This window comes from Salmo trutta, unplaced genomic scaffold (assembly GCF_901001165.1).
Source record: "Salmo trutta unplaced genomic scaffold, fSalTru1.1, whole genome shotgun sequence".
Lineage (NCBI taxonomy): Eukaryota > Metazoa > Chordata > Actinopteri > Salmoniformes > Salmonidae > Salmo > Salmo trutta.
In genome coordinates, this window is record NW_021823043.1 from 772,679 (window position 1) to 800,591 (window position 27,913).

The window sequence follows — 27,913 nt, forward strand, 5'->3', positions numbered from 1 at the left end:
GATTCAAAATCAGGAGGTGGGAGGTTACAGAGTTACATAATGCTGTGTAATGAATTACATAAAACAGCTGTTATGAAAACAACTCTGAAATGCTACACTGAACAGAGAGCAGCAAACACACAGAGAACAGATCCTGCTACCAATGGCAGCATATCACATAATATAACACTAGCTACTATGCTACACACAGTCAGAAACAACTCACAGCAGTTCATTGTCAGACTAGTGTTGCTGTATTGGCTAGCAGGTCCATCCAGGGGGGGTTGTATTCCAGGTCTGGGTGTCTTGTTTAAATAAGGAGGGGGGTGCATTACCAGTCAGAAAGTATCCCTCCATTTTGTAGTGGTCGTGTAGCTCGTTAAAGTGAGTGTAACCCAACACAGCTACCTGGCCCGGTGCATTTTAATGACATGGAAGGACTGCATCTCTGGACTGCAACCAGGTGGATGTGTTTGAGGAGGGGGGAAGAGGGAGAAAAGAGGGGGAGGGGACATCTGATTAACCCCCCCAACGATGAGAGGCGGGAGAGGTGTTGCTGGTGGGGTATCCTGGGTGTGAGTGTGGGCATGTTTTCCATCAGGTAGTAGGCTGGTTCCCTTACTAGCTCCAGTTACACCACAAGACCCCAACTCAAGTTGCACTCTCTAAGTGACATAAAGATAGCCTAGGCCTCCTGACACCCACGATGGAAGACCAACAGGACACTCTCTAAGTGACATAAAGATAGCCTAGGCCTCCTGACACCCACGATGGAATACCAACAGGACACTCTCTAAGTGACATAAAGATAGCCTAGGCCTCCTGACACCCATGATGGAAGACCAACAGGACACTCTCTAAGTGACATAAAGATAGCCTAGGCCTCCTGACACCCACGATGGAATACCAACAGGACACTCTCTAAGTGACATAAAGATAGCCTAGGCCTCCTGACACCCATGATGGAATACCAACAGGACACTCTCTAAGTGACATAAAGATAGCCTAGGCCTCCTGACACCCATGATGGAAGACCAACAGGACACTCTCTAAGTGACATAAAGATAGCCTAGGCCTCCTGACACCCATGATGGAAGACCAACAGGACACTCTCTAAGTGACATAAAGATAGCCTAGGCCTCCTGACACCCATGATGGAAGACCAACAGGACACTCTCTAAGTGACATAAAGATAGCCTAGGCCTCCTGACACCCATGATGGAAGACCAACAGGACACTCTCTAAGTGACATAAAGATAGCCCAGGCCTCCTGACACCCATGATGGAAGGTAGAGAGGGGCTGGGGTGGAGGTGGTGGAGGGCTGGTAGATATCTCAGGTGTCCCACTGACTGACATTGTTAGTCGTGATGAAATGAGATAAAGAGAGCGAGAGACGAGAGGAAGAGAGATACTATTTGTTCACTTATTCAGGTTCTCTGCTGTCCCCAATGTCCTTCTTCATCAATACTGCAGAAATAACCCTGAACACACACACACACACACACACACACACACACACACACACACACACACACACGTTATTGGGGGAAAAGAAATGGTTACATATAGGGGTTTTATTTTTGACAATATATCTTATGGTATCGTTTTGACAATATGACATTATATTATTTCTGCGCTAGTTGCCTGAACCTGCACCAAAACTCCAATATTTTTCCTTCATAGCTTGTTCTCCATCTTCTTTTTAAAAATAGTGAGTAAACACATTTCCATGTTCTTCGCTCCGTTCGTCTTTCCCTCGATCCTGACTAGTCTCTCAGTCCCTGCCGCTGAAAAACATCCCTACAGCAAGATGCCGCCACCACCATGCTTCACCGTAAGGATTGTGCCAGGTTTCCTGCAGACCTGACACTTGGCATTCAGGTCAAAGAGTTCAATCTTGGTTTCATCAGACCAGAGAATCTTGTTTCTCATCGTCTGAGAGTCTTTAGGTGTCTTTTTGCAAACTCCAAGCAGGATGTCATGTGCCTTTTACTGAGGAGTGGCTTCCGTCTGACCACTCTACCATAAAGGCCTGATTGGTGGAGTGCTGCAGAGATGGTTGTCCGTCCGGAAGGTTCTCCCATCTCCTCAGAGGAACTCTGGAGCTCTGTCAAAGTGACCATCGGGTTCTTGGTCATCTCCCTGACCAAGGCCCTTCTCCTGCCGATTGCTCAGTTTGGCTGGGCAGCCAGCTCTAGGAAGAGTCTTGGTGGTTCCAAACTTCTTCCATTTAAGAATTATGGAGGCCAATGTGTAGGTATTTCTGTTTTTGTACTTTTAATAAATTGGAACATTTTCTCAAAACCTGTTTTTTCTTTGTTATTATGGGGTATTTTATGTAGATTGATGATGACATTTAAAATAAATAATCATACATTTTAGAATAAGGCTGTAACGTAACAAAATGTGGAAAAAGTGAAGGGGTCTGAATACTTTTCGAATGCACTGTTTAGTGAGCAATATGTTTGGAACATGGAATCACAATAAAAATCTCAGTATTGAATCACAATACATATAGTCCAGTCTAGACACTGTTAGAGCATGTTTTCAAACCAACAACTTAAACTTAGGTAAAACTTAAATCTGTTTTGACTCATTTCTATCAGCATGTTAAATGTGCAAGCAGGAAGAAAAAACTCTAGACCACCTTTACTCCACACACAGAGATGCATACAAAGCTCTCCCTCGCTCTCCATTTGGCAAATCTGACCATAATTATATCCTCCTGATTCCTGCTTACAAGCAAAAACTAAAGCAGGAAGTACCAGTGACTCGCTCAAAACGGAACTGGTCAGATGACGCGGATGCTACGCTACAGGACTGTTTTGCTAGCACAGACTGGAATATGTTCCGGGATTCATCCGATGGCACTGAGGAGTATACCAAGTCACCGGCTTCATCAATAAGTGCATTGATGGCGCCGTCCCCACAGTGACTGTACGTACATACCCCAACCAGAAGCCATGGATTACAGGCAACATCCGCACTGAGCTAAAAGGTAGAGTTGCTGCTTTCAAGGAGAGGGACACTAACCTGGACGCTTATAAGAAATCCCGCTATGCCCTCCGATGAACCATCAAACAGGCAAAGAGTCAATACAGGAGTAAGATTGAATCGTACTACTCATCTTCCCTCCCTCTCTTCATCCCTCATCCCCTCTCTTTCCCTGGGACGGCCTAAAAACACTCCCACACAGCTACCACCAAAAGTACAGTTTTTGTAGCAAGTTAATTAAGAGAATTTACGCAGACAGTTTAGAAGAATGAACGTAGCAGGTTACGAGAATTAGGTTAAGGTTACTACGAAAATCACTTTGAGCGAAGTGGGGTGTTTTTTACGTCCCCTCTTTCCCTCTGTGGCCAGGCTTGTCTTCTTCTCCCTCCCTCCTCCCCAGGCTTAAAGCTATTTCTCCAGGCTACTTTACATAACACTGCATGCCACCACAAGCACTCAACCACACTGTTTACACAGGTTACCAACACTGTTTACAGGGCAGGGTAAGGGCTTTTTACAATGACCCGAGGACAGACAACACTACTAGTGACACCAATAATATGGGTTTTAGCAATCTGAAAATCTGCAAAAACAAGCTATTAGATTTAACTCATGGCGGTTCCTCATCTGGGCTTGGGATGTTTCCCTAGTCATCTAGGATGTTTCCCTAGTCATCTAGGATGTTTCCCTAGTCATCTAGGATGTTTCCCTAGTCATCTAGGATGTTTCCCTAGTCATCTAGGGTGTTTCCCTAGTCATCTAGGACGTTTCCCTAGTCATCTAGGACGTTTCCCTAGTCATCTAGGACGTTTCCCTAGTCATCTAGGACGTTTCCCTAGTCATCTAGGATGTTTCCCTAGTCATCTAGGATGTTTCCCTAGTCATCTAGGACGTTTCCCTAGTCATCTAGGATGTTTCCCTAGTCATCTAGGATGTTTCCCTAGTCATCTAGGATGTTTCCCTATTTTCCCTAGTCATCTAGGACGTTTCCCTAGTCATCTAGGATGTTTCCCTAGTCATCTAGGATGTTTCCCTAGTCATCTAGCATGTTTCCCTAGTCATCTAGCATGTTTCCCTAGTCATCTAGGATGTTTCCCTAGTCATCTAGGATGTTTCCCTATTAATCTAGCATGTTTCCCTAGTCATCTAGGATGTTTCCCTAGTCATCTAGGGTGTTTCCCTAGTCATCTAGGACGTTTCCCTAGTCATCTAGGATGTTTCCCTATTCATCTAGGATGTTTCCCTATTAATCTAGAATGTTTCCCTAGTCATCTAGGATGTTTCCATAGTCATCTAGGATGTTTCCATAGTCATCTAGGACGTTTCCATAGTCATCTAGGATGTTTCCCTATTAATCTAGAATGTTTCCCTAGTCATCTAGGATGTTTCCCTATTAATCTAGGATGTTTCCCTATTCATCTAAGATGTTTCCCTATTCATCTAGGATGTTTCCCTAGTCATCTATGATGTTTCCCTATTCATCTAGGATGTTTCCCTATTAATCTAAGATGTTTCCCTAGTCATCTAGGATGTTTCCCTATTAATCTAGGATGTTTCCCTATTCATCTAAGATGTTATTGGGGGAAAAGAAATGGTTACATATAGGGGTTTTATTTTTGACAATATATCTTATGGTATCGTTTTGACAATATGACATTATATTATTTCTGCGCTAGTTGCCTGAACCTGCACCAAAACTCCAATATTTTTCCTTCATAGCTTGTTCTCCATCTTCTTTTTAAAAATAGTGAGTAAACACATTTCCATGTTCTTTGCTCCGTTCGTCTTTCCCTCGATCCTGACTAGTCTCTCAGTCCCTGCCTCTGAAAAACATCCCTACAGCAAGATGCTGCCACCACCATGCTTCACCGTAGGGATGGTGCCAGGTTTCCTGCAGACCTGACACTTGGCATTCAGGTCAAAGAGTTCAATCTTGGTTTCATCAGACCAGAGAATCTTGTTTCTCATCGTCTGAGAGTCTTTAGGTGTCTTTTTGCAAACTCCAAGCAGGATGTCATGTGCCTTTTACTGAGGAGTGGCTTCCGTCTGACCACTCTACCATAAAGGCCTGATTGGTGGAGTGCTGCAGAGATGGTTGTCCGTCCGGAAGGTTCTCCCATCTCCTCAGAGGAACTCTGGAGCTCTGTCAAAGTGACCATCGGGTTCTTGGTCATCTCCCTGACCAAGGCCCTTCTCCTGCCGATTGCTCAGTTTGGCTGGGTGGCCAGCTCTAGGAAGAGTCTTGGTGGTTCCAAACTTCTTCCATTTAAGAATTATGGAGGCCAATGTGTAGGTATTTCTGTTTTTGTACTTTTAATAAATTGGAACATTTTCTCAAAACCTGTTTTTTCTTTGTTATTATGGGGTATTTTATGTAGATTGATGATGACATTTAAAATAAATAATCATACATTTTAGAATAAGGCTGTAACGTAACAAAATGTGGAAAAAGTGAAGGGGTCTGAATACTTTTCGAATGCACTGTTTAGTGAGCAATATGTTTGGAACATGGAATCACAATAAAAATCTCAGTATTGAATCACAATACATATAGTCCAGTCTAGACACTGTTAGAGCATGTTTTCAAACCAACAACTTAAACTTAGGTAAAACTTAAATCTGTTTTGACTCATTTCTACCAGCATGTTAAATGTGCAAGCAGGAAGAAAAACTCTAGACCACCTTTACTCCACACACAGAGACACGTACAAAACTCTCCCTCGCCCTCCATTTGGCAAATCTGACCATAATTATATCCTCCAGATTCCTGCTTACGAGCAAAAACTAAAGCAGGAAGTACCAGTGACTCGCTCAATACGGAACTGGTCAGATGACGCGGATGCTACACTACAGGACAGTTTTACTAGCACAGACTGGAATATGTTCCGGGATTCATCCGATGGCACTGAGGAGTATACCAAGTCACCGGCTTCACCAATAAGTGCATTGATGGCGTCGTCCCCACAGTGACTGTACGTACATACCCCAACCAGAAGCCATGGATTACAGGCAACATCTGCACTGAGCTAAAGGGTATTCTTGCTGCTTTCAAGGAGAGGGACACTAACCTGGACGCTTATAAGAAATCCCGCTATGCCCTCCGATGAACCATCAAACAGGCAAAGAGTCAATACAGGAGTAAGATTGAATCGTACTACTCATCTTCCCTCCCTCTCTTCATCCCTCATCCTCTCTCTTTCCCTGGGACGGCCTAAAAACACTCCCACACAGCTACCACCAAAAGTACAGTTTTTGTAGCAAGTTAAGAGAATTTACGCAGACAGTTTAGAAGAATGAACGTAGCAGGTTACGAGAATTAGGTTAAGGTTACTATGAAAATCACTGAGCGAAGTGGGGTGTTTTTTACAGAGTCCCCTCTTTCCCTCTGTGGCCAGGCTTGTCTTCTCCCTCCCTCCTCCCCAGGCTTAAAGCTATTTCTCCAGGCTACTTTACATAACACTGCATGCCACCACAAGCACTCAACCACACTGTTTACACAGGTTACCAACACTGTTTACAGGGCAGGGTAAGGGCTTTTTACAATGACCCGAGGACAGACAACACTACTAGTGACACCAATAATATGGGTTTTAGCAATCTGAAAATCTGCAAAAACAAGCTATTAGATTTAACTCATGGCGGTTCCTCATCTGGGCTTGGGATGTTTCCCTAGTCATCTAGGATGTTTCCCTAGTCATCTAGGACGTTTCCCTAGTCATCTAGGACGTTTCCCTAGTCATCTATGACGTTTCCCTAGTCATCTAGGATGTTTCCCCACTCATCTAGGATGTTTCCCCACTCATCTAGGATGTTCTCCACTCATCTAGGATGTTTCCCTAGTCATCTAGGATGTTTCCCTAGTCATCTAGGATGTTTCCCCACTCATCTAGGATGTTTCCCCACTCATCTAGGATGTTTGCCCACTCATCTAGGATGTTTCCCTATTAATCTAGGATGTTTCCCTATTCATCTAGGATGTTTCCCTAGTCATCTAGGACGTTTCCCTAGTCATCTAGGATGTTTCCCTAGTCATCTAGGACGTTTCCCTATTCATCTAGGATGTTTCCCTAGTCATCTAGGATGTTTCCCTATTAATCTAGGATGTTTCCCTAGTCATCTAGGATGTTTCCCTAGTCATCTAGGATGTTTCCCTATTCATCTAGGATGTTTCCCCACTCATCTAGGATGTTTCCCCACTCATCTAGGATGTTTCCCCACTCATCTAGGATGTTTCCCTAGTCATCTAGGATGTTTCCCTAGTCATCTAGGACGTTTCCTTAGTCATCTAGGATGTTTCCCTATTAATCTAGGATGTTTCCCTATTCATCTAGGATGTTTCCCTATTCATCTAGGATGTTTCCCTAGTCATCTAGGATGTTTCCCTATTAATCTAGGATGTTTCCCTATTCATCTAGGATGTTTCCCTAGTCATCTAGGATGTTTCCCTATTTTCCCTAGTCATCTAGGATGTTTCCCTAGTCATCTAGGATGTTTCCCTATTAATCTAGGATGTTTCCCTAGTCATCTAGGATGTTTCCCTATTAATCTAGGATGTTTCCCTATTTATCTAGGATGTTTCCCTATTCATCTAGGATGTTTCCCTAGTCATCTAGGATGTTTCCCTATTAATCTAGGATGTTTCACTAGTCATCTAGGATGTTTCCCTATTAATCTAGGATGTTTCCCTATTCATCTAGGATGTTTCCCTAGTCATCTAGGATGTTTCCCTATTAATCTAGGATGTTTCCCTATTAATCTAGGATGTTTCTCTATTAATCTAGGATGTTTCCCTAGTCATCTAGGATGTTTTCCTATTAATCTAGGATGTTTCCCTATTAATCTAGGATGTTTCCCTAGTCATCTAGGATGTTTCCCTATTAATCTAGGATGTTTCCCTAGTCATCTAGGATGTTTCCCTAGTCATCTAGGATGTTTCCCTATTCATCTAAGATGTTTCCCTAGTCATCTAGGATGTTTCCCTAGTCATCTAGGATGTTTCCCTAGTCATCTAGGATGTTTCCCTATTCATCTAAGATGTTTCCCTAGTCATCTAGGATGTTTCCCTAGTCATCTAGGATGTTTCCCTATTCATCTAGGATGTTTCCCTATTCATCTAGGATGTTTCCCTATTCATCTAAGATGTTTCCCTATTCACATTCCCTATTCACATAACAGCCCATAACAGATGGGCTGTTATGTGAAGGGGAGTTAGTCTCTCTCTCTAAACAGATGGGCTGTTATGTGAAGGGGAGTTACTCTCTCTCTCTAAACAGATGGGCTGTTATGTGAAGGGGAGTTACTCTCTCTCTCTAAACAGATGGGCTGTTATGTGAAGGGGAGTTACTCTCTCTCTCTAAACAGATGGGCTGTTATGTGAAGGGGAGTTAGTCTCTCTCTCTAAACAGATGGGCTGTTATGTGAAGGGGAGTTAGTCTTTTTCCATCTGACAGTGACCGAGTTTGGGAAACCCTGGTCTAGGTACTGTTTCAAGAACACTACGGTGTTTTCAAGTACACTCGGACGTTTCAAGCCTTTATCTGATGAGCAGATGTTTCTGGGCGGTGCCTTCTTTATTTCTGCTGGCTCTGCACAATATCTGTGTGTGTGTGTGACACCGCTTCTCATTCAGCACACACACATTCTGTGATGAGTCTCTTCCACCTTTAGCGTTTGATTGAGCCTGGCATTGTGTGCTAGATGGGTGGTGTACGGGGTTGGCACTTTTGGGACTATTATATTCCACCAGGCAAGCGTAGTCAAGCGCAGTTATTTGGAAGAAAACAAATGTTATTTGAACCCTGGTCTGATGGCAGTTGGTTCCCCTCCAGAGAACTGTAGTGGTCCAGGAAGAAAGTGGAGTTCCTAGAATATAAATACTATTTCTCACAGAGACTATTTATAGCTAGTAGGAAATGTCTGTTTTTCTTAAAGAGAGGTCTCATTCCTGACTGATTACACTGTTGCTAGGATGCTCCTCCCAGTCCAATCCTTCTGCTCTATTTCTCTCTCTGTGTGTGTGTGTGTGTGTGCGCGCACACACCTGGCAACGACATCAAAAGGAGATCCTCCACTTCAAAACACACAGCTTCCATGTCTTTGTGGCTTAAGAACCGAGCTTTGAGAGGTAGATAGGATGACGCCAGAGAATCAGATCACAGTGATCTGTAGTGATGACATATGAGGTAGATACCTAGTCCCCAGGCGGCACCTGGCATCCTGTTCAGGAGGTCTAAACAGAACAGAGCTGTTTATATCTATGATGCCCCTCAGTGAGCCAGCAGGGCTAATAGAACAAGAGAGGCTGTAGCACCACACAGTGAGCCAGCAGGGCTAATAGAACAAGAGAGACTGTAGCACCACACAGTGAGCCAGCAGGGCTAATAGAACAAGAGAGACTGTAGTATCACACAGTGAGCCAGCAGGGCTAATAGAACAAGAGAGACTGTAGCACCACACAGTGAGCCAGCAGGGCTAATAGAACAAGAGAGGCTGTAGCATCACACAGTGAGCCAGCAGGGCTAATAGAACAAGAGAGACTGTAGCACCACACAGTGAGCCAGCAGGGCTAATAGAACAAGAGAGACTGTAGCATCACACAGTGAGCCAGCAGGGCTAATAGAACAAGAGAGGCTGTAGTATCACACAGTGAGCCAGCAGGGCTAATAGAACAAGAGAGACTGTAGCATCACACAGTGAGCCAGCAGGGCTAATAGAACAAGAGAGACTGTAGTATCACACAGTGAGCCAGCAGGGCTAATAGAACAAGAGAGACTGTAGCATCACACAGTGAGCCAGCAGGGCTAATAGAACAAGAGAGACTGTAGTATCACACAGTGAGCCAGCAGGGCTAATAGAACAAGAGAGACTGTAGCATCACACAGTGAGCCAGCAGGGCTAATAGAACAAGAGAGACTGTAGCATCACACAGTGAGCCAGCAGGGCTAATAGAACAAGAGAGACTGTAGCATCACACAGTGAGCCAGCAGGGCTAATAGAACAAGAGAGACTGTAGCATCACACAGTGAGCCAGCAGGCTAATAGAACAAGAGACTGTAGCATCACACAGTGAGCCAGCAGGGCTAATAGAACAAGAGAGACTGTAGTATCACACAGTGAGCCAGCAGGGCTAATAGAACAAGAGAGACTGTAGCATCACACAGTGAGCCAGCAGGCTAATAGAACAAGAGAGACTGTAGCATCACACAGTGAGCCAGCAGGGCTAATAGAACAAGAGAGACTGTAGCACCACACAGTGAGCCAGCAGGGCTAATAGAACAAGAGACTGTAGCATCACACAGTGAGCCAGCAGGGCTAATAGAACAAGAGAGACTGTAGCATCACACAGTGAGCCAGCAGGGCTAATAGAACAAGAGAGGCTGTAGCATCACACAGTGAGCCAGCAGGGCTAATAGAACAAGAGAGGCTGTAGCATCACACAGTGAGCCAGCAGGGCTAATAGAACAAGAGAGACTGTAGCATCACACAGTGAGCCAGCAGGCTAATAGAACAAGAGAGACTGTAGCATCACACAGTGAGCCAGCAGGGCTAATAGAACAAGAGAGACTGTAGCATCACACAGTGAGCCAGCAGGGCTAATAGAACAAGAGAGACTGTAGCATCACACAGTGAGCCAGCAGGGCTAATAGAACAAGAGAGACTGTAGCATCACACAGTGAGCCAGCAGGGCTAATAGAACAAGAGAGACTGTAGCATCACACAGTGAGCCAGCAGGGCTAATAGAACAAGAGAGACTGTAGCATCACACAGTGAGCCAGCAGGGCTAATAGAACAAGAGAGACTGTAGCATCTTAGACTGAGATAACAGAGGTCTCTCTCGTCGTGTCTACACTTGACACTTACATGCGACTTCTGCTATCAGAATACGAAGATCGCATTGAAAAGACTGGTCTCGATGCACCAGTCACGTTGTGGTCTGCTTGTGTTCAGATCTGTCTGACCACTTCAGGAGCTGGTCAGGGATGCATTGTGTGGATTTCTCCTCAGCCTTGATGCAATCAGGCTACCGAAAGCGCATAAAGTATGTGACATCATCAGCACTCGTCCCACAAGTCTCCAGAAAACGTGTGTTTTGGGACCGAGAGGCACCTTTTCATTTTAATGTTGGAGAAATCCGTTCCTAGTGTGTGAGGAACATGTTTGCTGGCCTCATAAATGCAAGCCAGATAGTTAATATTTAGAATATTTGTTGTCAGACAGAGGAGGGATTCAGCCTGTAGTCTGTAGCTTCATTAATACACTCAAACACTCTCTCACACTGTCCCACACATTCACAAAGATGAACAGGCATTCACACACATTCACAAAGATGAACAGGCATTCACACACATTAACACACATTGATTGGACACTCCGGTCCGTGAGCAGAAGGCTTTTCCCTTATTCTGTGATGATGTTTTTACTGCAGGGTTTTTCATTTTACCAGCTCCTCGCTGAAGGACTGTTGAGAGACAACGAGACAGAAAATACTTATTGTTGAGTAGTTAGGCTACGTGGGCTAAATCTGAACGTGATTCCCAGTATTTCAGGTCATTGCCTGTTCTCTCTAGCTAAGCCCCCTTTCATCCAGAAATGATACTGTTGCTTTAAAGAGATTAAACGTCATCATTCAATGTTTTTGTTTTTGCTCAGAAAGAAATCCCTAAATGATGTCTATGTTGCATGTTGCTTTTCTCTCATGCCGGATTAATCCAAATAAAAAGTTAAATCCCCAACCAGTCATTATTCACGTGCTATATGTAGACTATCATGGCTCTGGGACAGCCAGTCATTATTCACCTGCTATATGTAGACTATCATGGCTCTGGTACAGCCAGTCATTATTCACGTGCTATATGTAGACTATCATGGCTCTGGTACAGCCAGTCATTATTCACGTGCTATATGTAGACTATCATGGCTCTGGTACAGCCAGTCATTATTCACGTGCTATATGTAGACTATCATGGCTCTGGTACAGCCAGTCATTATTCACGTGCTATATGTAGACTATCATGGCTCTGGTACAGCCAGTCATTATTCACGTGCTATATGTAGACTATCATGGCTCTGGTACAGCCAGTCATTATTCACGTGCTATATGTAGACTATCATGGCTCTGGTACAGCCAGTCAGCAACAACCTCTTCAGATGGTTTGGAGTTGTCTAAAGCTCATGGTTTGGAGTTGTCTAAAGCTGATGGTTTGGAGTTGTCTAAAGCTGATGGTTTGGAGTTGTCTAAAGCTGATGGTTTGGAGTTGTCTAAAGCTGATGGTTTGGAGTTGTCTAAAGCTGATGGTTTGGAGTTGTCTAAAGCTGATGGGTTGGAGTTGTCTAAAGCTGATGGTTTGGAGTTGTCTAAAGCTGATGGTTTGGAGTTGTCTAAAGCTGATGGTTTGGAGTTGTCTAAAGCTGATGGTTTGGAGTTGCCTAAAGCTGATGGTTTGGAGTTGTCTAAAGCTGATGGTTTGGAGTTGTCTAAAGCTGATGGTTTGGCTGATGGTCGGTTACAATAATCACAGTAAGATTAGACCTAGCTACTCCTTAGTGACAACACTGTATGGGCCAAGCACACACACACACACACACACACACACACACACACACACACACACACACACACACACACACACACACACACACACACACACACACACCTGGGGGAGCAGAGACCAGGCATGTGTGGGTACTAGTAGTGTGTGTGATTCAGCAGAGACCAGGTTTGTGTGTGTGTGTGTGTGTGTGTGTGTGTGTGTGTGTGTGTGTGTGTGTGTGTGTGTGTGTGTGTGTGTGTACAGCACATCCCCTCATATCTCACTCAAAACAAATAACAGCAGTATCCATATAAAGACTGCCTTCAGGTTAATCTCTTGTGGATTGACGATGTAATCTGACCAAATTACACAAAATGTTAATCCTGGGTTACCTTCAGGTCAACTCATCCAGTTACAGTTAGGGCTAAATATTACTGGGAAAGGGGATACCTAGTAACCCAAAGGTTGCTGGGTCGAATCCCCGAGCTGACAAGGTAAAAATCTGTCGTTCTGCCCCTGAACAAGGCAGTTAACCCAGTGTTCCCCTGAACAAGGCAGTTAACCCACTGTTCCCTTGAACAAGGCAGTTAACCCACTGTTCCCCTGAACAAGGCAGTTAACCCACTATTCCCCTGAACAAGGCAGTTAACCCACTGTTCCCCTGAACAAGGCAGTTAACCCACTGTTCTCCTGAACAAGGCAGTTAACCCACTGTACCCCTGAACAAGGCAGTTAACCCAGTGTTCTCCTGAACAAGGCAGTTAACCCACTGTTCCCCTGAACAAGGCAGTTAACCCACTGTTCCCCTGAACAAGGCAGTTAACCCACTGTTCCCCTGAACAAGGCAGTTAACCCACTGTTCTCCTGAACAAGGCAGTTAACCCACTGTTCCCCTGAACAAGGCAGTGTTCCCCGGGCGCTGAAGACGTGGATGTTGATTAAGGCAGCCCCCCCACACCTCTCTGATTCAAAGGGTTAAATGAGGAAGACACATTTCAGTTGAAGCCATTCAGTTGACTAGGTCTCCCCCTTTTCCTTTGTCAGATGCACAACTGAATGAATTCAACTGAAATGTGCCTTCCGTATTTAACCCAACCCTTTTGAATCAGAGTGGGGGATTTGAACCAGTGACTTTCAGTTACTGGCCCAACACTCTTAACCGCTAGGTTACCTGCCACCTGTCACACTGTCAGGTATTTTGAGGAGCAGGACCCGGATTCACAAAACCTTATCTGCCATTTTCCCCTTAACTTTAGACTCATGAAGAATGTAAAGCAAAGTTGCTATTCCTCAACAAGGACATTGGAAATGTTCTTATTTAATGTACTATATTTCTCCTTAAATACGAAAGCTATCTGGGAATTAAGAATATTTCCAAGAAGAAATCCAATAACTTTATTTTGAAGGATCTAATTTATTCTTAACTTTTTCTTAAGGAGAAAACATTAGAAATAACTAGGGAAGTACATCTCTCCTTTCAAGATGATTTGATAACCATCTAGATACATGGGCTCCGATACGATACAGCAATGATAACCATCTAGATACATGGGCTCCGATACGATACAGCAATGATAACCATCTAGATACATGGGCTCCGATACGATACAGCAATGATAACCATCTAGATACATGGGCTCCGATACGATACAGCAATGATAACCATCTAGATACATGGGCTCCGATACGATACAGCAATGATAACCATCTAGATACATGGGCTCCGATACGATACAGCAATGATAACCATCTAGATACATGGGCTCCGATACGATACAGCAATGATAACCATCTAGATATATGGGCTCCGATACGATACAGCAATGATAACCATCTAGATACATGGGCTCCGATACGATACAGCAATGATAACCATCTAGATACATGGGCTCCGATACGATACAGCAATGATAACCATCTAGATACATGGGCTCCGATACGATACAGCAATGATAACCATCTAGATACATGGGCTCCGATACGATACAGCAATGATAACCATCTAGATACATGGGCTCCGATACGATACAGGAATGATAAGCATCTAGATACATGGGCTCCGATACGATACAGCAACGATAACCATCTAGATACATGGGCTCCGATACGATACAGCAACGATAACCATCTAGATACATGGGCTCCGATACGATACAGCAATGATAACCATCTAGATACATGGGCTCCGATACGATACAGCAACGATAACCATCTAGATACATGGGCTCCGATACGATACAGCAATGATAAGCATCTAGATACATGGGCTCCGATACGATACAGCAATGATAACCATCTAGATACATGGGCTCCGATACGATACAGCAATGATAACCATCTAGATACATGGGCTCCGATACGATACAGCAATGATAACCATCTAGATACATGGGCTCCGATACGATACAGGAATGATAAGCATCTAGATACATGGGCTCCGATACGATACAGCAATGATAACCATCTAGATACATGGGCTCCGATACGATACAGCAATGATAACCATCTAGATACATGGGCTCCGATACGATACAGCAATGATAACCATCTAGATACATGGGCTCCGATACGATACAGCAATGATAAGCATCTAGATACATGGGCTCCGATACGATACAGCAACGATAAGCATCTAGATACATGGGCTCCGATACGATACAGCAACGATAACCATCTAGATACATGGGCTCCGATACGATACAGCAATGATAACCATCTAGATACATGGGCTCCGATACGATACAGCAATGATAACCATCTAGATACATGGGCTCCGATACGATACAGCAATGATAACCATCTAGATACATGGGCTCCGATACGATACAGCAATGATAACCATCTAGATACATGGGCTCCGATACGATACAGCAATGATAACCATCTAGATACATGGGCTCCGATACGATACAGCAATGATAACCATCTAGATACATGGGCTCCGATACGATACAGCAATGATAACCATCTAGATACATGGGCTCCGATACGATACAGCAATGATAACCATCTAGATACATGGGCTCCGATACGATACAGCAATGATAACCATCTAGATACATGGGCTCCGATACGATACAGCAATGATAACCATCTAGATACATGGGCTCCGATACGATACAGCAATGATAACCATCTAGATATATGGGCTCCGATACGATACAGCAATGATAACCATCTAGATACATGGGCTCCGATACGATACAGCAATGATAACCATCTAGATACATGGGCTCCGATACGATACAGCAATGATAACCATCTAGATACATGGGCTCCGATACGATACAGCAATGATAACCATCTAGATACATGGGCTCCGATACGATACAGCAATGATAACCATCTAGATACATGGGCTCCGATACGATACAGCAACGATAACCATCTAGATACATGGGCTCCGATACGATACAGCAATGATAAGCATCTAGATACATGGGCTCCGATACGATACAGCAATGATAACCATCTAGATACATGGGCTCCGATACGATACAGCAACGATAACCATCTAGATACATGGGCTCCGATACGATACAGCAACGATAACCATCTAGATACATGGGCTCCGATACGATACAGCAACGATAACCATCTAGATACATGGGCTCCGATACGATACAGCAATGATAACCATCTAGATACATGGGCTCCGATACGATACAGCAACGATAACCATCTAGATACATGGGCTCCGATACGATACAGCAACGATAACCATCTAGATACATGGGCTCCGATACGATACAGCAACGATAACCATCTAGATACATGGGCTCCGATACGATACAGCAATGATAACCATCTAGATACATGGGCTCCGATACGATACAGCAATGATAACCATCTAGATACATGGGCTCCGATACGATACAGCAATGATAACCATCTAGATACATGGGCTCCGATACGATACAGCAATGATAACCATCTAGATACATGGGCTCCGATACGATACAGCAATGATAACCATCTAGATACATGGGCTCCGATACGATACAGCAATGATAACCATCTAGATACATGGGCTCCGATACGATACAGCAATGATAACCATCTAGATACATGGGCTCCGATACGATACAGCAATGATAACCATCTAGATACATGGGCTCCGATACGATACAGCAACGATAACCATCTAGATACATGGGCTCCGATACGATACAGCAACGATAAGCATCTAGATACATGGGCTCCGATACGATACAGCAATGATAACCATCTAGATACATGGGCTCCGATACGATACAGCAATGATAACCATCTAGATACATGGGCTCCGATACGATACAGCAACGATAACCATCTAGATACATGGGCTCCGATACGATACAGCAACGATAACCATCTAGATACATGGGCTCCGATACGATACAGCAACGATAACCATCTAGATACATGGGCTCCGATACGATACAGCAACGATAACCATCTAGATACATGGGCTCCGATACGATACAGCAATGATAACCATCTAGATACATGGGCTCCGATACGATACAGCAATGATAACCATCTAGATACATGGGCTCCGATACGATACAGCAATGATAACCATCTAGATACATGGGCTCCGATACGATACAGCAATGATAACCATCTAGATACATGGGCTCCGATACGATACAGCAACGATAACCATCTAGATACATGGGCTCCGATACGATACAGCAATGATAACCATCTAGATACATGGGCTCCGATACGATACAGCAATGATAAGCATCTAGATACATGGGCTCCGATACGATACAGCAATGATAACCATCTAGATACATGGGCTCCGATACGATACAGCAATGATAACCATCTAGATACATGGGCTCCGATACGATACAGCAACGATAACCATCTAGATACATGGGCTCCGATACGATACAGCAACGATAACCATCTAGATACATGGGCTCCGATACGATACAGCAATGATAACCATCTAGATACATGGGCTCCGATACGATACAGCAATGATAACCATCTAGATACATGGGCTCCGATACGATACAGCAATGATAACCATCTAGATACATGGGCTCCGATACGATACAGCAATGATAACCATCTAGATACATGGGCTCCGATACGATACAGCAATGATAACCATCTAGATACATGGGCTCCGATACGATACAGCAATGATAACCATCTAGATACATGGGCTCCGATACGATACAGCAATGATAACCATCTAGATACATGGGCTCCGATACGATACAGCAATGATAAGCATCTAGATACATGGGCTCCGATACGATACAGCAATGATAAGCATCTAGATACATGGGCTCCGATACGATACAGCAATGATAAGCATCTAGATACATGGGCTCCGATACGATACAGCAACGATAAGCATCTAGATACATGGGCTCCGATACGATACAGCAACGATAACCATCTAGATACATGGGCTCCGATACGATACAGCAATGATAAGCATCTAGATACATGGGCTCCGATACGATACAGCAACGATAAGCATCTAGATACATGGGCTCCGATACGATACAGCAACGATAAGCATCTAGATACATGGGCTCCGATACGATACAGCAATGATAAGCATCTAGATACATGGGCTCCGATACGATACAGCAACGATAACCATCTAGATACATGGGCTCCGATACGATACAGCAATGATAACCATCTAGATACATGGGCTCCGATACGATACAGCAATGATAACCATCTAGATACATGGGCTCCGATATGATACAGCAATGATAACCATCTAGATACATGGGCTCCGATACGATACAGCAACGATATGTTTAGTTTGAACTGATTCCGTGCGATTCGTTTGATCAGTGGAACGAATCGATGCAATTCGGTTAAACTCAATATCATTTTTTTTTGTTTGTTGCATGAACACACATTTTCCATTTGAAATATCTGAATATCTGCTGCTGTTGGGAGGTTAGGAGCTGGATCTCTCTGAGCTGGTCTCTCTGAGCTGGACCTCTCTGAGCTGGTCTCTCTGAGCTGGTCTCTCTGAGCTGGGTCTCTCTGAGCTGGGTCTCTCTGAGCTGGGTCTCTCTGAGCTGGTCTCTCTGAGCTGGTCTGTCTGAGTTGGATCTGTCTGAGTTGGATCTGTCTGAGCTGGATGTCTGAGTTGGATCTGTCTGAGCTGGATCTCTCTGAGCTGGTCTCTCTGAGCTGGTCTCTCTGAGCTGGTCTCTCTGAGCTGGTCTCTCTGAACTGGTCTCTCTGAGCTGGTCTGTCTGAGTTGGATCTGTCTGAGTTGGATCTGTCTGAGTTGGATCTGTCTGAGCTGGATGTCTGAGTTGGATCTGTCTGAGCTGGATCTCTCTGAGCTGGTCTCTCTGAGCTGGTCTCTCTGAGCTGGTCTCTCTGAGCTGGGTCTCTCTGAGCTGGGTCTCTGAGCTGGTCTCTCTGAGCTGGTCTCTCTGAGCTGGTCTCTCTGAGCTGGTCTCTCTGAGCTGGGTCTCTCTGAGCTGGGTCTCTCTGAGCTGATCTCTCTGAGCTGGTCTCTCTGAGCTGGTCTCTCTGAGCTGGATCTGTCTGAGATGACTTCTACAAACTGTCTGTGTGTAGGTAGGTACCTGAGCAGGGCCATACGGCAGGCTGAGTATCTACCACCCCACTATCAGATTAGGGGTTGGGGCAATTTCAGCCTTTTCTGCTCAACTAACCTAAAATGGAGGTAGATCTGTGTCACAGCCTCACAGTCCCTTTATAGAGAGGGATAGACAGAGTGAAAGACACCATGAAAAGGGCTTCAATAACAGGATGTTCACTCCTCTGGTCTAAACCTTTCAGGTTGAGGTCCAAATGGCACTCAATTCCCCTATATAGCGCACTACTTTGACCAGGGTCCATAGGGCTCTGTTTAAAAGTAGTACACTATATAGGGAATAGGGTACCGTTTGGGACTCTCACCAGTCTCTCAGTGGACCTGTAAGTAGGTCAGGGCAGAATAACAAACCGGGTGCTGGGGGAACATAAAAATAGATTCCTGAACCTCTTACCCCCTACAGAAGGCTATCTCTCCAGGAACAGGGTTGGAGTTAAAACCTACAGAAGGCTATCTCTCCAGGAACAGGGTTGGAGTTAAAACCTACAGGAGGGTATCTCTCCAGGAACAGGGTTGGAGTTAAAACCTACAGAAGGGTATCTCTCCAGGAACAGGGTTGGAGTTAAAACCTACAGAAGGGTATCTCTCTAGGAACAGGGTTGGAGTTAAAACCTACAGAAGGGTATCTCTCCAGGAACAGGGTTGGAGTTAAAACCTACAGAAGGGTATCTCTCCAGGAACAGGGTTGGAGTTAAAACCTACAGAAGGGTATCTCTCCAGGAACAGGGTTGGAGTTAAAACCTACAGGAGGGTATCTCTCCAGGAACAGAGTTGGAGTTAAAACCTACAGAAGGGTATCTCTCCAGGAACAGGGTTGGAGTTAAAACCTACAGAAGGGTATCTCTCCAGGAACAGGGTTGGAGTTAAAACCTACAGGAGGGTATCTCTCCAGGAACAGAGTTGGAGTTAAAACCTACAGGAGGGTATCTCTCCAGGAACAGGGTTGGAGTTAAAACCTCCTCTCAGCCTCTTCTCCTCCTCCTCTCAGCCTCTCCCCCTCCTCCTCTCAGTCTCTCCTCCTCTCAGCCTCTCCTCCTCCTCTCAGCCTCTCCTCTCCTCCTCCTCCTCTCAGCCTCTCCTCCTCCTCTCAGCCTCTCCTCCTCCTCCTCTCAGCCTCTCCTCCTCCTCTCATCCTCTCCTCCTCCTCTCAGCCTCTTCTCCTCCTCCTCTCAGCCTCTCCCCCTCCTCCTCTCAGTCTCTCCTCCTCTCAGCCTCTCCTCCTCCTCTCAGCCTCTCCTCCTCCTCCTCTCAGCCTCTCCTCCTCCTCCTCTCAGCCTCTCCTCCTCCTCTCAGCCTCTCCTCCTCCTCCTCTCAGCCTCTCCCCCTCCTCCTCTCAGCCTCTCCTCCTCCTCTCAGCCTCTCAGTCTCTCCTCCTCTCAGTGACTTACTACCAGAGATCAAACCACCAATATCACTACCACGTGCCGCTACTTGGATGGGTTAAGAAAGGGATGAAAAAGGAGAGAGAACCAGACTGAGAAGGAGTGTTCAGGTCCCTGCCAATCAAAACCATCTGGATTCCATTGCAGCCATGGACAGCGTAGTTCAGTGTGTGTGTATGTTGGAGTACTGCCGATTGAAACAGGTCAACACTGTAGATGTGGAAATGACAGAGAACCATACGAGGGGCCAGGCCTCTAACTGTTCTGACACCATTGGGGTGTTAACTGCAAGCTAGGGTGGTCTCCTTGTCTAGCTACCTCATCATTGTGTTATGGTTTCAGAACATCACTCTGGACAGTGCAAAACAGAACATCAAACTACATGTTTGTCCAGGTGGCCAGTGCTGATTGTGATTTCTGGGTGTGACTATGAATATGAAGTGCTCTCACATTGTACAGTACAGAACAGTACTATTAGCCTAGCTGTAAACTACACCATGTACAGTATAGCACTATTAGCCTAGCTGTAAACTACACCACGTACAGTACAGCACTATTAGCCTAGCTGTAAACTACACCATGTACAGTATAGCACTATTAGCCTAGCTGTAAACTACACCATGTACAGTATAGCACTATTAGCCTAGCTGTAAACTACACCACGTACAGTACAGCACTATTAGCCTAGCTGTAAACTACACCATGTACAGTATAGCACTATTAGCCTAGCTGTAAACTACACCATGTACAGTATAGCACTATTAGCCTAGCTGTAAACTACACCACGTACAGTACAGCACTATTAGCCTAGCTGTAAACTACACCATGTACAGTATAGCACTATTAGCCTAGCTGTAAACTACACCATGTACAGTATAGCACTATTAGCCTAGCTGTAAACTACACCACGTACAGTACAGCACTATTAGCCTAGCTGTAAACTACACCATGTACAGTATAGCACTATTAGCCTAGCTGTAAACTACACCACGTACAGTACAGCACTATTAGCCTAGCTGTAAACTACACCATGTACAGTATAGCACTATTAGCCTAGCTGTAAACTACACCACGTACAGTACAGCACTATTAGCCTAGCTGTAAACTACACCATGTACAGTATAGCACTATTAGCCTAGCTGTAAACTACACCACGTACAGTACAGCACTATTAGCCTAGCTGTAAACTACACCACGTACAGTACAGCACTATTAGCCTAGCTGTAAACTACACCATGTACAGTATAGCACTATTAGCCTAGCTGTAAACTACACCATGTACAGTATAGCACTATTAGCCTAGCTGTAAACTACACCACGTACAGTACAGCACTATTAGCCTAGCTGTAAACTACACCATGTACAGTATAGCACTATTAGCCTAGCTGTAAACTACACCACGTACAGTACAGCACTATTAGCCTAGCTGTAAACTACACCACGTACAGTACAGCACTATTAGCCTAGCTGTAAACTACACCACGTACAGTACAGCACTATTAGCCTAGCTGTAAACTACACCACGCACAGTACAGTAACAGTACTATTAGCCTAGCTGTAAACTACACCACGTACAGTATAGTAACAGCACTATTAGCCTAGCTGTGAACTACACCACGTACAGTACAGTAACAGTACTATTAGCCTAGATGTAAACTACACCACATACAGTACAGTACAGCACTATTAGCCTAGCTGTAAACTACACCACGTACAGTACAGCACTATTAGCCTAGCTGTAAACTACACCACGTACAGTACAGTACAATTACCCTAGATGTAAACTACACCATGTACAGTACAGCACTATTAGCCTAGCTGTAAACTACACCACGTACAGTACAGCACTATTAGCCTAGCTGTAAACTACACCACGTACAGTACAGTAACAGTACTATTAGCCTAGCTGTAAACTACACCATGTACAGTACAGAACAGCACTATTAGCCTAGCTGTAAACTACACCACGTACAGTAACAGTACAGAACTGCAGTATTAGCCTAGCTGTAAACTACACCACGTACAGTAACAGTACTTCTGTAAACTACACCACATACTGTACAGTAACAATAAATGTACTGCTGTAAACTACACCAAGTACAGTACAGCACAGTACTGCTGTAAACTACACCACGTACAGTAACAGTACTATTAGCCTAGCTGTAAACTACACCATGTACAGTATAGCACTATTAGCCTAGCTGTAAACTACACCATGTACAGTATAGCACTATTAGCCTAGCTGTAAACTACACCACGTACAGTACAGCACTATTAGCCTAGCTGTAAACTACACCATGTACAGTATAGCACTATTAGCCTAGCTGTAAACTACACCATGTACAGTACAGCACTATTAGCCTAGCTGTAAACTACACCACGTACAGTACAGCACTATTAGCCTAGCTGTAAACTACACCATGTACAGTATAGCACTATTAGCCTAGCTGTAAACTACACCACGTACAGTACAGCACTATTAGCCTAGCTGTAAACTACACCATGTACAGTATAGCACTATTAGCCTAGCTGTAAACTACACCACGTACAGTACAGCACTATTAGCCTAGCTGTAAACTACACCATGTACAGTATAGCACTATTAGCCTAGCTGTAAACTACACCACGTACAGTACAGCACTATTAGCCTAGCTGTAAACTACACCACGTACAGTACAGCACTATTAGCCTAGCTGTAAACTACACCATGTACAGTATAGCACTATTAGCCTAGCTGTAAACTACACCATGTACAGTATAGCACTATTAGCCTAGCTGTAAACTACACCACGTACAGTACAGCACTATTAGCCTAGCTGTAAACTACACCATGTACAGTATAGCACTATTAGCCTAGCTGTAAACTACACCACGTACAGTACAGCACTATTAGCCTAGCTGTAAACTACACCACGTACAGTACAGCACTATTAGCCTAGCTGTAAACTACACCACGTACAGTACAGCACTATTAGCCTAGCTGTAAACTACACCACGCACAGTACAGTAACAGTACTATTAGCCTAGCTGTAAACTACACCACGTACAGTATAGTAACAGCACTATTAGCCTAGCTGTGAACTACACCACGTACAGTATAGCACTATTAGCCTAGCTGTAAACTACACCACGTACAGTACAGCACTATTAGCCTAGCTGTAAACTACACCACGTACAGTACAGCACTATTAGCCTAGCTGTAAACTACACCACGTACAGTACAGCACTATTAGCCTAGCTGTAAACTACACCACGCACAGTACAGTAACAGTACTATTAGCCTAGCTGTAAACTACACCACGTACAGTATAGTAACAGCACTATTAGCCTAGCTGTGAACTACACCACGTACAGTACAGTAACAGTACTATTAGCCTAGATGTAAACTACACCACATACAGTACAGTACAGCACTATTAGCCTAGCTGTAAACTACACCACGTACAGTACAGCACTATTAGCCTAGCTGTAAACTACACCACGTACAGTACAGCACTATTAGCCTAGCTGTAAACTACACCACGTACAGTACAGTACAATTACCCTAGATGTAAACTACACCATGTACAGTACAGCACTATTAGCCTAGCTGTAAACTACACCACGTACAGTACAGCACTATTAGCCTAGCTGTAAACTACACCATGTACAGTACAGAACAGCACTATTAGCCTAGCTGTAAACTACACCACGTACAGTAACAGTACAGAACTGCAGTATTAGCCTAGCTGTAAACTACACCACGTACAGTAACAGTACTTCTGTAAACTACACCACATACTGTACAGTAACAATAAATGTACTGCTGTAAACTACACCAAGTACAGTACAGCACAGTACTGCTGTAAACTACACCACGTACAGTAACAGTACTGTGTAAACTACACCAAGTACAGTACAGTAACAGTACTATTAGCATAGCTGTAAACTACACCACGTACAGTACAGTAACAGCACTATTAGCCTAGCTGTAAACTACACCACGTACAGTACAGTAACAGTACTATTAGCCTAGCTGTAAACTACACCACGTACAGTACAGTAACAGTACTATTAGCCTAGCTGTAAACTACACCACATACTGTACAGTAACAATAAATGCACTGATGTAAACTACACCAAGTACAGTACAGCACAGTACTGCTGTAAACTACACCACGTACAGTAACAGTACTGTGTAAACTACACCAAGTACAGTACAGTTAAAGGTACTGCTGTAAACTAAACCATGTACAGTTCAGCATTGCTGTAAACTACACCACGTACTGTACACTGTACCACGTACAGTAACAATATTTCTGTAAACTACACCATGTACAGTACAGTATTACTGTAAACTACACCACGTACAGTACAGTAACAGTAAATGTACTGCTGTAAACTGCACCACGTACTGTACACTGCACCATGTACAGTATAGTAACAATACTTATGTAAACTACACCACGTACAGTACAGCATTGCTTGAAACTACACCACATACAGTACAGCATTGCTGTAAACTACACCACATACAGTACAGCATTGCTGTAAACTACACCATGTACAGTACAGTAACAGTCACAGTATTGCTGTAAACTGCACCACATACAGTACAGTAACAGTACCAGTATTGCTGTAAACTACACCACACACAGTACAGTAACACTATTGCTGTAAGCTACACCACATACAGTACAGTAACAGTATTGCTGTAAACTACACCACATACAGTACAGTAACAGTATTGCTGTAAACTACACCACATACAGTAACAGTATTGCTGTAAACTACACCACATACAGTACAGTAACAGTATTGCTGTAAACTACACCACATACAGTACAGTAACAGTATTGCTGTAAACTACACCACATACAGTAACAGTATTGCTGTAAACTACACCACATACAGTAACAGTATTGCTGTAAACTACACCACATACAGTAACAGTATTGCTGTAAACTACACCACATACAGTAACAGTATTGCTGTAAACTACACCACATACAGTAACAGTATTGCTGTAAACTACACCACATACAGTAACAGTTTTGCTCTAAACTACACCACATACAGTAACAGTTTTGCTGTAAACTACACCACATACAGTAACAGTATTGCTGTAAACTACACAAGCAACACAACTGACAGGTTAAGTACCAGAGGATGAATGGCTTCATTATGTCAATACTGACAATAGTCACAGAGACACAGAGAGGCTGAGAGAGGGAGAGAGAGAGGCTGAGAGAGGGAGAGGGGGAGAGGCTGAGAGAGGGAGAGGCTGAGAGAGGGAGAGGGGGAGAGGCTGAGAGAGGGAGAGAGAGAGAGGCTGAGAGAGGGAGAGAGAGAGAGAGAGAGAGAGGGAGAGGGGGAGAGAGAGAGGCTGAGAGAGGGAGAGGCTGAGAGAGGGAGAGAGAGAGAGGCTGGGAGAGGGAGAGAGAGGGAGAGGGGGAGAGAGAGAGGCTGAGAGAGGGAGAGCGGGGAGGACAGAAAACAGAGGAGTGGTTTTGGATTCTGACATCTGAGTGTAATTGCCAACCCACATGGAGAGTGTGGCTTCACAGGAGGCCAACACTACACCTGCAGTTGGGCTCCATTTTATATGTGGTCTGTAGTGTGATGTACTGCCTGTGAGTGGGCATTCTAGTACAGTAGGATTCAGCACCATACACTGTGTATGACGGGGTAATGGGAAGGCCGGTCCTGTACATACCTGTTGGTTGTATGTAGCGTGATACACTGTGTGTGACGGGGTAATGGGAAGGCCGGTCCTGTACATACCTGTTGGTTGTATGTAGCGTGATACACTGTGTGTGACGGGGTAATGGGAAGGCCGGTCCTGTACATACCTGTTGGTTGTATGTAGCGTGATACACTGTGTGTGACGGGGTAATGGGAAGGCCGGTCCTGTACATACCTGTTGGTTGTATGTAGCGTGATACACTGTGTGTGACGGGGTAATGGGAAGGCCGGTCCTGTACATACCTGTTGGTTGTATGTAGCGTGATACACTGTGTGTGACGGGGTAATGGGAAGGCCGGTCCTGTACATACCTGTTGGTTGTATGTAGCGTGATACACTGTGTGTGACGGGGTAATGGGAAGGCCGGTCCTGTACATACCTGTTGGTTGTATGTAGCGTGATACACTGTGTGTGACGGGGTAATGGGAAGGCCGGTCCTGTACATACCTGTTGGTTGTATGTAGCGTGATGCACTGCGTGTGAGTGGGTAATGGGAAGGCCGGTCCTGTACATACCTGTTGGTTGTATGTAGCGTGATGCACTGTGTGTGAGTGGGCATACGTTCTTGTTGGCTGTACTGTGATATACTGCAACACACACACACACACACCAGTCCTCCTCAGCATCACTGTCTACATAGAGTAAAGCACTGAGCAGCAGCTTTAACTAACAGCTGCTGAATATCTGGGCTGACTCTGGCCTTCTACAATGATGGGGTAGGAGTGCTATGATGGAACAGAGCCTGCTTCCACCCAAAGAGCTGGGACAGGACATGAGAGAGGAGAGGAGACTGGGAGCTTGAGTGAAGAGAGAGAAATAGAGAAGAGAAGTGAGAGAGAGAGGGAGGTGAGAGACAGGGAGTGAGATGAATTTCAGAGGCAGGAAGAGAGTTGAGAGCGATTTAGAGTGATTGAGAAGGAGGAAGATGAGAGACAGGAAAGAGAGAGAGAGAGAGAGAGAGAGAGAGAGAGAGAGACAGGAGAGAGAGAACGCGACTGACCCAAACTTAAGGAAAGCTTTGACTATGTACAGACTCAGTGAGCATAGCCTTGCTATTGAGAAAGGCCGCCGTAGGCAGACCTGGCTCTCAAGAGAAGACAGGCTATGTGCACACTGCCCACAAAATGAGGTGGAAACTGAGCTGCACTTCCTAACCTCCTGCCAAATGTATGACCATATTAGAGACACATATTTCCCTCAGATTACACAGATCCACAAAGAATTACAAAACAAACCCAATTTTGATAAAGTCCCATATCTACTGGGTGAAATACCACAGTGTGACATTACAGCAGCAAGATGTGTGACCTGTTGCCACAAGAAAAGGTCAACCAGTGAAGAACAAACACCATTATAAATACAACCCATATTTATGTTTATTTATTTTCCCTTTTGCACATCTGTATATAGACATATGACATTTGAAATGTCTTTATTCTTTTGGAACTTTTGTTTGTGTAATATTTGCTTTTCACTTGTTATTATTGTTTATTTCACTTTTGTTTATTATCTATTTCACTTGCTTTGGCAATGTAAACATATGTTTCCCATGTCAATAAATCCCCTTGAATTGAGAGAGAGAGAGAGAGAGAGAGAGAGAGAGAGAGAGAGAGAGAGAGAGAGAGAGAGAGAGAGAGAGAGAGAGAGAGAGAGAGAGAGAGAGAGATGAGAGAGATGAGAGCGATACTGTCGGAAGTCA

General features: G+C 44.4%; 2 protein-coding genes across 2 annotated transcripts in view; one reads left to right on the plus strand and one right to left on the minus strand.

Moving 5' to 3' along the window:
• The window catches only part of LOC115188398 (uncharacterized), a 32,175-nt gene extending 5,357 nt beyond the window's left edge, over positions 1–26,818 (minus strand). The window contains exon 1 of the mRNA XM_029747209.1: positions 26,607–26,818. Within this exon, the coding sequence (XP_029603069.1) occupies positions 26,607–26,727 (121 nt within the window). The 5' untranslated portion in view covers positions 26,728–26,818. The remainder of the gene's footprint in view (positions 1–26,606) is intronic.
• The window catches only part of LOC115188406 (transmembrane protein 60), a 426,277-nt gene that overhangs the window by 366,122 nt on the left and 32,242 nt on the right, over positions 1–27,913 (plus strand). The window lies entirely within an intron of this gene.